General features: G+C 42.4%; 1 protein-coding gene across 2 annotated transcripts in view; it reads right to left on the bottom strand.

Moving 5' to 3' along the window:
* The window catches only part of SSH3 (slingshot protein phosphatase 3), a 67182-nt gene that overhangs the window by 11853 nt on the left and 41186 nt on the right, over positions 1–14143 (bottom strand). For both annotated transcript variants that reach the window (XM_073597087.1, XM_073597088.1), the window contains exons 11-13: positions 12198–12344; positions 6923–7123; positions 2380–2839 (exon numbers count right to left, since the gene is read on the bottom strand). In XM_073597087.1, the coding sequence (XP_073453188.1) occupies positions 2380–2839; positions 6923–7123; positions 12198–12344 (808 nt within the window). The remainder of the gene's footprint in view (positions 1–2379; positions 2840–6922; positions 7124–12197; positions 12345–14143) is intronic.

The raw sequence follows: 14143 nt of genomic DNA, 5'->3' as shown, positions 1-14143 counted from the left end.
GAACCTGTGTAATTCCTATGTGTTCAGGTTTAAAGGGATGGGGTTGCAACTCTACCCTCACCTATAACAGGCGCCATGCCTCACCACTGGCTGCAGTCAAGCAACTGCTTGACTTGCCCAGTAGGTATACCTTTCCTTGTAGCTTTGCTTCATACCTCACATGTGCCATACTCACCCAAGTTCTTTTCAATAGGCCTGGAGACCAACATGCATGATGGACCCCTTTCAATGACTTCAGAGGAGGCTTAGAACACTTGACGCAACTTTACTGAGAAGTCTTGGGCATTACAGTTCAACATGAACAATGGTCATATCCTGACCCAAACTTCCACTGATTGGCTGCCCAGGACTACCTCTACAAGGTAGTAGTTCATGTTGGTCTTTGAGTTGCCATCTCATCCCTTTATATGCGAACACATATTAATTACACAAATTCTGTGGCAATTAAACTCACTTGTTGCCTTATCTGCATTTAATTAGCCTCAGTACCTGTGTAATTCATATGTGTTTGGGTTTAAAGGGATGAGGTGGCAACCCTACTCTCAGAGCGAGTACTGAATACCTTATTACAGGCTCGTAAGAAGTCTTCAAATTTGACCCATCACCGAGTGTGGAGAGTTTTTCGACGCATCTCTGCGCAAAAGGGTTGGGAACCCAAGTCCCCTTCAGTCTCAAACATTTTGGAGTTTCTACAGCATGGGCTCGATAATGGTTTGGCCTACAATTCCTTGAAGGTCCAGGTCTCTGCCCTGTTGACTATGACGAATACAAGATGGGCATTGGATCCTGTGGTTGTCAGTTTCTTGAAGGCAGCTATAAAGATTAGGCCTCCCCTGAAATCCTTTTTTCCCAAATGGGACTTGACTTTGGTCTTGAAAGCTTTACTGGCTTCTCCTTTTGATCCAAGGTCTTCCTGTTCATTGTTCCATTTAACTTTAAGGTCAATTTTCTTAACGGCCATTGCTTCTACCAGAAGAGTCTCTAAATTATGCGCTCTCTCGTCCAAAGAGCCTTTTTGTTTGATTCTTCCGGATAAAATTATCCTTAGACCAGTTCCAAGCTTTCTACCAAAGGTGGCTACTTCCTTTCACATGAATTGGGAGACTACTCTTCCAGCCTTCCCGATGGATGCATTGCAAGATGAATGGAAAAGGGTAGACTTGGTGTCCTCTGTTTCAACTTACCTGGAGCGGACTAAGATTTTTTGCAAACAAGACCAGCTTTTCACCTTTCCTATGGGGTCAAAGAAGGGCATGGCGGCTTCGCCTAGGATTATATCTTCTTGGATTGTCAAAATCATACAGATCGCATACAAGTCACTAGGCCTTCCTCCTCCTGTGGAAGTCAGAGCGCATTCGACAAGGGGTATGGCAGCATCATAGGCAGCCTATGCGAAGGGATCACCTGAAATAGTGTGCAGAGCAGCAAGCTGGAGCTCGCCCAATACTTTTATCCGACACTACAGGTTGAATGTGGCTCTTTCTCCTGCGGAAGCATTTGGTCCTTCTGTTACTGCGGCTGTCGGCCATTACATTTATGAAAGCAGCAGCATTTTCCGAGTTGTCTGTCCTTCTTACGATCCCCACCCCTTCAAAGGTTTGCTTGGTACGTCCTGTGCTCCTCACATGTACCCTCCCAAGGAAAAAAAAAAAAAAAAAAACTCTCTAGCAATACACACCAAACTAAGCATGTGTAGAACCCTGGCTCTAAATAGGTTATTTTTTGGAGACAGTGGAAGAGGAGGAAGATCAGAGTGACAAGATCAAACAGCCTATATACAAACAGCAAAGGATACAAAGGATTAACCCCTTGGGTTCCCCGGTGGGCATAGCAAGCATGCTTTACTGCATATACAGACTGATTGTACTGTTGTGGGTTTAGTAACACTTAAACTGCAGTAGAGAAATAATTCAAGGTCTTCCTTTTATTAATTCTTTGTATTTAGCTGCTTGCCTGAAGAAGTTTAGCGTTAAAGTGGTTACCTAGTTTACCAAGCGAATGGAAGTCTTGAGATCCCAAGTAGGCTTAGGCACACCCTGACTTTGTTTAATGCTAGGTTCCAGGTCATTTAGAGCAAGTCATCCAAATACTTTATGGATTATGAAAAATATATATTTTATATATTATATATATATATCATCTACTCCTTAAAGTTTTGAGATGGTCTCTTCATCTGGCAGATTTTTGTGGAAAGCCAATTACAAAGCAGTAAGTACAGGGCTTTGAATAATAGCTCCATGGACAATGTGGCCAACGTAAAACCCGAACCTGTTTCAAAAGGCAACTACGAATTTTAAAGCTAAAGGATAAAGAAACAAAAACAAATGTTATAATATATTACTAATAAAATGCATAGTCATTTTTGGTTCTTCCACTAACCTCATCCAATGATGTGGTCTCCTGGTGCATTGCAGCACATTTTGAGTTGTTCTTAGTGGACGATTCTGCCAATTCTCCATCTTGCTCATCCAGGTCGATCGTACTTGAGCTCTCATCTTGATCCATTGAACTGTCGTTTCTCTCCAGCAAGCTGTTATACAGTGATGGCGGACTATCCAGTTGTTTTGTTAGGCTATTCTCTTCTTCAGGCACAGTGTCAAAGCCTTCCAGTTGGCTACTGCCTATGTCTGAGGCACACCTCTCCCTTTCTATTGGGTTTCCTTTCATCTCAGGGGTGGAGTCAGTAACGTCCATCTCACTGATAGACCTCATAAGAACACGCAGGTTCATCTTCTGTTTAGGGGCAGAGGATAGTGTAGGTAAAGAATCCGGAGGGCTGGGGTACCTCGAAATGGCAGTTGCAGAGCTGGGGTCCCACAAATAACTGTGTCGCTGCTTACTGTAATCAGTGCCCAGGAAATGTAAAAAAGATGGGATATAAAAAAAAAAATAGATTACTTTTATTTATAGCCAAAATGCATAAAGTATTAAATATTGTAAGAAATGCCTAAACGTTAAAGACCAAAATCCAAAAACAAAAATGTAATATATTACTGATTACATTAGTTTTTTCAGGCTTTTCTTTTCCATTATTATAGTTGCTTCACTACAACGTTAAAGTCTGACTTCAAACTACTGCAAACTAAGCAAGTCATTGATGCAGATTACAGATCCTTTAGGCTGGGTTCACACATATGTGATGCGGGAACCAGCGGGATTCCTGTGTGGGCTCCCGCATCGAATGTCTCTCCCATCCAGTTTACACTGCCCTATGTGAACCGCTGCAGGTGTCAATACAAAGTTAATGACACCTCCAGATCGGTTCGCAGGTCACAGTGTGAACTGTGAAATTGTACAGTTTCTGGATCGCATGGGTGTTCACACCCATGCAATCCGATTTCAGTGCGGACCAAAAAAAGGTCCGGCATCATTTTGGTCTGAATGTGATGCAAATAAATTCGACCATATAATCTGTATGGCTGAATTTATATCGTACAGACATTGCACAGCAGTGCGATGCAAATCACATGTGATGTCTGACATCACAATAGTCTAAATCCAGCCTCAGGGTCATCTAGATGTACCAGACAGCCAGTAAAATGTCCTGCCTTGGGCCATTACTTTTTAACCTATTTATGAATTATATAGATTTGGGGATTAAAAGTACTATTTTTGTGTTTGCAGATGATACCAAGCTATGTAGTAGAATCCTTACAGGATGTCTCCAACTTACATTTGACCTCAATGCACCTTATACATACTAGGGGGATTACAACTGGGGGAATCTATAGTGGAGAAGAATCTGGGTGCTCTGGAAGATCATAAGCTTAACCGCTTCAGCCCCAGAAGATTTTACCCCCTTCCTGACCAGAGCACTTGCGATTCGGCACTGCGTCACTTTAACTGAAAATTGTGTGGTCGTGCGACGTTACACCAAAACAAAATTGACGTCCTTTTTTTCCCCACAAATAGAGCTTTTTGGTAGTATTTGATGGCCTCTGCGGTTTTTATTTTTTGTGCTATAAACAAAAAAGCGACAATTTTGAAAAAAAGGCAATATTTTATACTTTTTGCTATAATAAATATCCCCAAAAAATATATATAAAAAAATACAAAATTTTTTTCCTCAGTTTAGGCTGATATGTATTCTTCTACATATTTTTGGTAAAAAAAAAAAAAAAATAAATAAAATAAGCGTATATTGATTGGTTGGCGCAAAAGTTATAGCATGAACAAAATAAGGGATAGATTTATGGCATTTTCATTATAATTTTTTTTTTTTTTATTAGTAATGGCGGTGATCTGCGATTTTTATTGTGACTGCGACATTATGGCGGACACATCGGACACTTTTGACACCACTGTCATTTATACAGCGATCAGTGCTATAAAAATGCACTGATTACTGTATGTCACTGGCAGGGAAGGGGTTAACACTAGGGGACGATCAAGGGGTTAACTGTGTTCCCTAGTGTGTTCTAACTGTGGGGGGGGGGGACTGTCTAGGAGGAGAGAGAGAGCAGTGTTCACACATAGTATGAACACACGATTTGTCTCTTCTCCCCTGAGAGAACCGGGATCTGTGTGTGTTTACACACACACAGATCCCGGTTCTCGTTCTGTCACAAGCGATCGCGGATGCCCTGTGGTCATCACGCCCGCTGGGCACTAACATCGGCTCCAGGCACACGCTGCGGGTGCCCCTAGTGGTCAAAAAGTGAAGCAACGTAAGGTAATGTGGTGACTGGTCGGCAACTAGTTAAGGTGAAAAAACAAGAGGGTTTACAACCCCTTTAAACATCAAGGGCTAGCTGAAGATCAACAGGACTGCTGACAGAAACACAGGACTACTTTAACCTCCCTCCCCACTTCAGGGATTTGTTATTGTAAAGGACACTGGCAGGGAAAGGGTTAAACACTAGGGGGCGATCAAGGGGTTAAGTGTGTCCTAGGGAGTGATTCTAACTGTGAGGGGGGTGGGCTACCGCTGACATGACAGGGAGCAGTAGATCACTAGGCAGAACAGGGAAATGCCTTGTTTACATAGGCATCTCCCCGCTCTGCCTCTCCGTAACATGATCCCGGGACACCAGCGGACAGAGTCCACGGGACGTACGGGCACACACTAGCCCCGCCAATTAAAAGGGGACGTACAGGTACGTCCATTTGCCCACCGCTGCCATTGTGCCGTCATATATCGGCGTGCAGCGGTCGGCAAGTGGTTAATATTGGCATGCAACGCCAAGCTGCAATTTCATATTCATCTAGAATATGCAGTTCAGTTTTGGGCACCAGTTCCACAAATAACATTGGGGAACTGAAACAAGTGCAGAGGAGGGCAACCAAAACGATAAGAGACATGGAAGACCTTGGTTATGAGGAAAGATTAGCTGAGCTGCACGTATTCGCTTTTAAGAAGAGGGGACTAAGTGGTTCATATAGTGAACTTAGTGTAGAGTTATTCACTTTAAAAAGGTCATTACAAAGGATGAGGGGGCACTCTTTACAGCTGAAAGTGGTTGTAAACCCTTACAGACCACTTTGACCTACAGGTAAGCCTAGATTAAGGCTTACCTGTAGGTCCAAGAAATATCTCCTAAACCTACACGGTTTAGGAGATATTTGCAAAAAGACAGGCACCGCTGTCTACAGCGCATGCGCCATAGACAGCGGCGCGCAGGCGCACTGAGCATGCCGCTGCTAACGGCGATATGCCGTTCGTGATGGCTCCCGTGCGTATGCGCGGGAGTGACGTCATCGCGGCTCCGGCCAATCACAGTGCCGGAGCCACGATACCTGGAAAGAAGATGGATGCTCCGTAGCAGAGGGGACAGCGGTGACATCTCAGGCTGCTGTGTCAGGTAAGTGACACATAATGGGCTACTATGCGATGTATAGTAGCCCATTATGCTTTACCTTTGCAGGGAAACAAAGAGGAAGTAAACTCATCAGGGTTTACTTCCTCTTGAAGGGAGAGAGACTTAACCGGTCAGCAAGTGGTTAATATGAACGAATCAATAGATGCAGATGGCTTACACCCACGAGTCCTTAGGGAACTTAGCTCAGTTATAGTCAAGCTAATTTAAAAAAAAAAAAGACACAGCAATAGAAGCAACTGATTGGCGTACTGAAAATGCGATACCAATTTACAAGAAGGATTGAGATGCATAAAATTCAAAGTATTATACTTTTAAAAAGACCCTGTCACCAGATCTATGACAGGTGATCTGATGACAAGTGGGGGTAATATTCAAGGAGCAGCATGAGAGGCAGAGGAAGCAAAGATTCCCAAATTCACACTACTGTACAGATAAACAGCTATGAGGCTTAAGTGGGGTACACCCTACAAGAAAATCGGGCGAACATTCGTCCGATTTTTCTTGATGATTCACAGCAAAAATCGGAACCGATTAAAGAAAATTCTACGAATATTCTCGTACGACAAAGGCTTTTTTTGTTTGTTTCTGATCATGCACAGTCTCTCTTTTCTGATTTTTCTTGTTAGAAAATTCAGTACGAAAAAAGGTACACATTAAAATGAAAATCATTTGTTCTGTTCCTGTACGAGAAAAATGTTGGAGTTTGTGCCTTTGGGAATTTTCGTACGAAAATTTGGAATCGGTAGTCAAAAGTTGTGTAAAGTACGCGCTATACGAGAATTTTTAGGACAAAAATGTGTGCACGATTTTGTTATAGTGCGTACGAGCCTTTAGGATACAGTGGTGTCTAGGCACGGAAAGTTTACTGGTATTTTTGAAGACAAATTCAACAAAATGGTAAATTTTTAGGGCACTGCTTAGGCACAATTGACATATCTAGAGGTTTCCTGTGGAACAGCAAGTCTTCACTTTTTGAGTCCAGGCTCGCTTTAACGTGAACCTGCCACATTGTAGCTGATGTATGCTGCAAGCTGACAGCCCTACTCTTTGCAGTCCATATTATTATCTCTCATTTTTCTTGTTATATCTAAACGGCTATTCACCTTGCTCCCAAGATGCCCTGATATGTCTGCAGCTGTCGCAGGAATCCAGCATTCGGTTGGACGATGCTCCTTCTCTCTTTGACATGTTTCAAAGCTTGTTCCAGCGTCCATTCGTACTCCTTCATGGCATAAGCAATCACTGTGGAGGCCGAGCGGGACACCCCCATCTTGCAGTGTACAAGAACACAGGTATTCTGGCGTCTGTGGATGAGAAAGAAGGAAGGGATGATGTGTAATGTGACCAACCTCAGAGAGAAGGTTCTACTACATACAATCATTTCCTTCATGGCATTATTCAAGAAAGGTGGAAAAACCCTGTACGAATCATATTATTGTGTGGGAGAATCCCCAGTGTTTACATATTTCAAAAGTCTGCATGACCTGCTGGTGAATCTGAGAATGCAGTGTATCCTTTCCATGACTGTGGTGTTCTACAAATACCAATAATACTTGAAACTTGTTGAGGGAAGCTCTGTAAAAAAAAAAGATCTCAAGGACTTCTGGTCTTTATAAAACTCATATATTTGGAAAAGTAAAACATCCAACATGATTCAGAGTCAGACCCCTTCTTCAGGGCCTAAAGACTGGAAATGATAAATAGCTTCAGTTTGGGACAGTTAACATATGAAATCCATCAACCAAGAAGTGGGAATGTAGAGCAATGGACAGACTTTGTTGAGGGCCCTGGATAACTGACAACATGGGGTGGAGAAAATCTTCGGGAAGTAGATCATTTATTTTTACTGGAAGACCCTAAATTTCTCTTTTTTTTTAATTTGAAAAAAATGCATCGTCTATACTCCCATTTTATCTAAATATACATATATTTTAGTTTTCCCACAACTTTTCTAAGTTTGATTGATACAATCCTATATCTGTAATCTTTAGTGATTCAGATGTGTAGGTGGGGCTTAACATTAAAAAAAAATTATCTTTAATAGTATATTTTTTAGTGCAGTTCATGTAAAGACCAGAATGTGACTTGGTATCATATCAGCCTTTTGCAGTACTCTATACCAGCCTTTTTTAACCAGGGTGCCCAGGCAAAATGCCTAAAACATGCCACAAAATTGTATACAAGGTGGATGAAGCTGGGTTCACACCATTGCGAATTGGATGCAGGATCCAATGTGAGGATAGAGTACAATGAGCAGAAAGATGGCCTCAATCTGCTGATACTCTTCAACTGTCCAGTCAGTAGGTTGGGAGTATTCCCTAACTGTACATGATCTCCTTCACTTGGCACTGCATTGTAGAATATTGTGGAAGAGCTGAGTAAATATAAGGACTGGATAGACAAAAATATAAATCCAATGGCAGATAATACAGCTCCCTTAAATGTATATAATCTGTGTACTCCACCGATTGTTTGGAGTTAAACCTTAAAGCATTTTAGGTATAAGAAAAGTCCATGAGGTCTACATGTATTTAGTAAAAATTCCCAAGCTTATTTTTAAAGGGTCATTCGGCTAAAACTGAATATTTCACCTATGTCTGAATGCTGGCTAGGTGATTCTGCGATTTCTATGGGACTTTTTCAGTAAATATGTGTATACCAGAGCTCTTAACTTCACCCACCCAGGGCTGGATTTCCATCACTGGAGCCAAAAGACACACAACCTCAAGCACCTGAAGCAAAACCCTTCTTCTGCAAGGATCATGTGTAAAAAACAATTTCTTGCTTTACTGGTCCTAACGTAGCTTAGTATATTATGGGCATGCAAACTCTATTCTGTCAAAAAGACTTCTCCCTTTTTTCATTATGACCAAGAACCACATAGACTTCAGGTGCCGCTCCAAACAGTCATCCTGTGATACTCCAATGACTCACATTACTATTAGGGTGCTGGCGTTAAGAGAGCCCGTCCCAGCTTTGTATACACAAATGGAAAGAGGGAGGTTGGAACTGCACTCCAACAGTACAGCTCAGACGTAAAGAACAGTATAGCTCCGTTCAAACCTGAACGTTCCGGATCATGGGTGGAATTGAGCGACAAAACACAATCGTGGCAAAAATTGCAACCGCAAACACTCCTGGCTCTGTGCCAAAATTAGGTACGAGTTTCTTTGGAGCTGAGGTGCCACTACATAAATACTCTACAAAAAAATAAATAAATAAAAAAAAGGATAAAAAAAAAACCACAAACAAAAAACAAAAAAAAAAATCAGAGGAATCGGATCAAAGCCGCTTTTACTCTTCTTGACATCTGGGTTGTTCCTTTGGAGTGTGGCATTCCATCCTTTCTCTTCAACATTCATTGCACAGGCCAAAAGCCAAACAGTATACATTCCTGGCTTCTAGAGCCAGTTGTTGAGAACTATGTAACTCCCGTGTGTGTGTGCGCAGAGGAGTTGCTTCATTACTGGCTGCCAGCGGGTGAAGAGAAGTGACAGTGGACCCAAAAAAAAGGAGGTAAAGATGGCAGGGGGTGAAGTGGCAACTATGAGTCTGAATCTGTCTGTGCTGGATAAGACATACAAGTGTGCCAAGTGCCATAAAATGAGCTCATTCCACATTAAATGATTCAACTGATCAATAGTTGCTAACAACCGAATCAGTCTTTCATTGAATTGGTCTTTTTATTGTGCTGTGTATAGCCACTTTCAATACTTGCTCATTAAATGCTTGCACAAACAGCTGAAACGTTATATCAGAGTTATAGTGGGATATGGTAATGAGTAATGAAGCATAGAAGGAACCTATTGGTTTATCCTTGGATATTATATAGAGAAACCAATCTATCTAAAATATCTTTCTTTCCTGCTTGTTCGATTCCCTCAGTGCAAGAAATCCACAGAGTCTTTGAGCAAGAATAACATCATAAGAACCTTATTGTTCCTTATGGATTCACAAGTTTCAAACATATTAAGCCACGGCCAAAATATTGCACTGGTCTCTCCTCTGTTCTGAATGGATGCTTGCTACACAATTCTTTACAGGCGCTAAGCGCACTATAGCGAAGGCAAGAAATGCCCCGTTCTCAGTCTCAAGGAGGCAAAGAACCGAGTGAACGATATAATTTTATAACAAATTGATGGCTATACTAAAACTCTCATGACAAGTTTCTTTGCGTTTGGCAACCCTGAGCAACGTATGTCAACCCATCTAGATTTGACCATCTGCGAACCATTTGATGTAACTAGCACTATGAGCCTCTCAATCTCTCTTCCCACCTTCCCATCTTCCTCCTCACTCCCAAATCTCACTAACCCATTTCTGAACATTCCCCTTACTATGGAAGTTTTCAGTGCATTCCACCATTGCTGCTTAGGCACTTTTGGTCACTCCACATTAACAGCTGAGCCTACAGATGTAACTTCTGCTCCACAGCGGTCTTTATATGCACAAGGATTTAAGGGTTTGAGTGACTCGGACAAGGGCAAAATTTCAAATGGCTAGACAATGCTGTCAGAGCAACTCCAAAACGGCAGCTCTTATGGAATGTTCCCAGTCTGCAGTGGTCAGAAAAAGTGGTCCAAGGAAGGAGAACTTGTGAACCAGTGACAGGATCATGGGTGGTCAAGGCTTATTGATGTATGTGGGGAGGGAAGGCTGGCCTGTGTAGTGTGATCCAATAGAAGAGCTACTGTAGCTCAAATTACTGAAAAAGTGAATGCTGGTTCTGATATAAAGATGTCAGAACACACAGTGCATCGCTGTTTGTTGTGTATGGGGCTGCATAGACGCAGACCGGTCAGGGCGCCCATGCGGACCCATGTCCACAGCCGAAAGTGCCTACAATGGGCATGTGAGCATCAGAACTGGACCACGGAGCAATGGAAGACATTTTGACATCTTGCAGATGGCCAGTTTCGTGCATTGCTTACCTGGGGAAGAGATGCCACCAAGATGCACTATGGAAAGAAAGCAAGCTGGTATAGGCAGTGTGATGCTTTGTCTAGTGGAGTCCATGCCTCAAGGGGTCATGGCTGTTTTGGCAGCTAAAGGGGGACCTTACTACTGAATAGAAGGTGGGAGGTAAAAAAAATGTTATGGCTGATTGGTGCAATTCTAAAAAAAAAGATTATTCATCCTCCACTACTTACAGACTAAAAGTGTGAAATTTGTTACAGGACAGTAGTTGGCTATAATTTTAGGCACGTGGGATATGCAAATGTAGAGAGTGAAAAAATACATAAAAGAACCTGACCGAACAAAAAAGTAGTGAGTGTAAAAACAAAAATGAAAGGAAACAGATGTTTAATTGAAATCTAGTAACTCACGAAAGAAGACAACAAAAGGAAAAAAAAAAAACCAAACAAACACACACAACACACAAAAGGACCACAGAACACATTCTGAACATAAACTGAATCCAAAGCATGCAGCAAAGCGAGATGGAGAACGAACCCTGTGGTGTATTGGGGAAGGCAGCAGACTAGAGAAGATCCCAGGATAAGTAGAAGTCAAACCAGGAAAGCAGGCAGAAAACAGAGGTACTTCTACCCGTAACCTCCTTTGCGGGAAGCGAGACAGCCATTCAAGCTAGAAAAATGATGGGAATGTCAAGTCAGAAATGAGAAGGTGCAAAATAAAAGTGAATAGTGGTTAACGTGCAACGTCATCATTGATCGTTCTCAGGATAATAGTGTCCTACCATTCGATAGGAGCCGGAGAAATGTTGAGTTAAAGCCCAAAACTCTGGATTTGCCACAACTAACCCCCCCCCCAATCCCAGTCACCCCTCTCTCCCATGAAGGTCCCCCAAGCTGAATATTATGCTACTTGTTATACTCACCTATTCCAAAGTCTTGAGACTGTGGAGTCCCCTTCCTCTTCTCTGGGCTGGGTGGTCCCCATTGATACAGAAAGATGACGACGTTAGCAGCCTCTCTCTGCACAATTACACACTGCTTGCTCACATATTGCTGACCGGCCTATCCCTCACTACAAAGCTGCTGTTGATACTTCACGCCTGCATATCGCTGACCTGTCTATCCCCCGACTATAAATCAGCTTTTGATACTTCTCGCCTGCATGTTGCTGATCTAGCTTGCTTTCTGTGACCATCTCAGGTCGGTGATCTGCGTTACCCCTATACTTCAGCCTGCTTGACAACATCATTCCCAAGCTTCAGTAACACCGACATGTCAGCTGCTGATCACAGTTATTCTTTCATTCAGCAGCATCTGGAGGATAGTTTTGCTGTAAGTTCATAGTCACTGAACTGGCCAGCAGCAAGTGGTTCTGTACCGCCCTATTTCTTAAGCCTGTGGCAACAAAAGGGTTAAAAATACATTTTTTTTTTTTTTTTTGCGTGAACATTCGACTTACTTGGCAGTGGAAATAAAGCTGTGGGTCTCTTTCCAGTATGGTAGAAGGTTGGTGCTCTCTTCATCTAAAACTCGAATATTCAGATATTTAAAAGTCTCAGGAAAGAAGTTGTCAATTTCTCGGGTGACATTAAGTATTTGAGTAACCCTGGGAAAGAAAGAAGAAAAAAAAAAAAAGTATTAAAGAATATGTAAAACTTCAACAATAAAGTTATCATATTTGCTCTCTTTAAGCCTATTGAAGTGTTCAATTGGGAAAAAAAAAAATAAACTTTGATCCTGCCAGAAATCCTCTGCTATCCTATGCACTCTGCAGTCCTATCTCAAACAGTGTTTCAGGAAGTTTGTTAGGTCTACAGAACACCTCCCCATGTTATGGAGAAAAGGAAGGGGGGGGGGGGTGTTCTGTAGTCCTGTCCTTGGGTAACAATGCTGACATCCTAGGACAGGAAGTGCGTTAGGGAAAACCCGTGAAAAAATAAAAACAAATGCAGCCACCACATCGAAGGAAAAGTAAGCCTAATATAGTTTTTTTTGGGGTTTGGATAATTTAAGACATGATACATTATTACACGTCTTAACGCAAAGCAATGGTGAAGTGCAAAGTAGAGATGTATGTGGTTCTGCATCTGTAACCCAGCAGCATGCATCTAAAAAAACCACTGGTATTCCTAACAAGGCTGGATGTGTCTGTGCTCACGACTTTACTTTTATCATTTATGCTTTCACGTCCGTCACAAAGACATTCAGGAGACTGACTACAAGAGACTTATTACATTACTGCAGCGTGCCAGGTGTGATTTAGAGCTTGGTACCCATAGTGCATTTAAATCCAAAGTCTATTTTTCAGTATGTTTGGCATCATATCCCGCTGCATACAGATTTCGTAAAGATGATTTCAGGTTTGGTATATTTATACATTGTTACACTGATCCAGTTTGGGCCAATGTAACTTTGTATATACCATACCATACCACTAGTGCCAGTGCCCCTAAAAGCTGGGAAGCATTGAAGTAGACATCGCTTCTCCAGTGTTCTCTACTTGCTTCTGGGTCCCATGCTGAGCAGCTCGCCTGCTTCCTTCTGAAGACAAGGAGGTTGGCTGCTCAGCACGGGTGCCATTCAGAGAAAGCTTAGTAAATGCAAAGTGTTCTCTGATTGGACGAAGTGGAGAGCGTGACGTCACTGCCCCAGCTATCCAAGCATTCTCTGAATGGTGCACATGCTAAACGATCAACCACCTGTGTTCAGAACGCAGCAGGCCAGCCTCTGGGCAAGGGAGCGGAAAGCTAATGGAGATCACTGGAGTGGTTTTAGTGATTTAGGGCTTCCGGAGGCATTGGAGTAGTGCTGTCTATATACTGTATAGTTATGTTGGTCCAAGCTGGACCTATGTAACCAAGTACAAATATACCATACCTGGACTTTCTAGTTAATCACAATTTTTTTTTTAAGATCCTGCCAGTAACAGCACTTCCCGTTTAAGGTGGACACCTCTAAGCTACTGCGATTAACATCAGAATTGTCAGCCTGCTGTGCACAGTCCTTTAGTTGGCTGTTCTGTGTGTGCACCCTGCAGGCCTGATAGACAACCCAACAGCCAACTGTAGGAGTGTGCATGGCAAGCAGTTACTTACGATTCTGGGGAACCCTAGCTAAAATAAAATAATTGGGATCAGAGTGAAGAAAGTATCTTACATTGGTGGTCAGTGGAAAGAACATTCACCTTACAGTAGTGATCAGAATGCCACACTTCCAGACAGCTATAAAGATCACTGGGGTCGTGCTTTTGGACTGGAATCAATGAGTCTAAATTCAAAGCAAACACAGCCTTGGTCACATATCATCCTGTTCTTGGTCCTTAAGATTTGTGGTCTCCAAACTGCGGCCCATTGCTTGCCTTTATTCAGCCCTTAGGGTAAAATTTCCTCCGACTCCAACAATGTG

Source organism: Aquarana catesbeiana, linkage group LG08 (assembly GCF_042186555.1).
Source record: "Aquarana catesbeiana isolate 2022-GZ linkage group LG08, ASM4218655v1, whole genome shotgun sequence".
Taxonomy (NCBI): Eukaryota; Metazoa; Chordata; class Amphibia; order Anura; family Ranidae; genus Aquarana; species Aquarana catesbeiana.
Note: the sequence above shows the minus strand (reverse complement) of the source record. Positions and strands in the feature narration are given on the sequence as shown.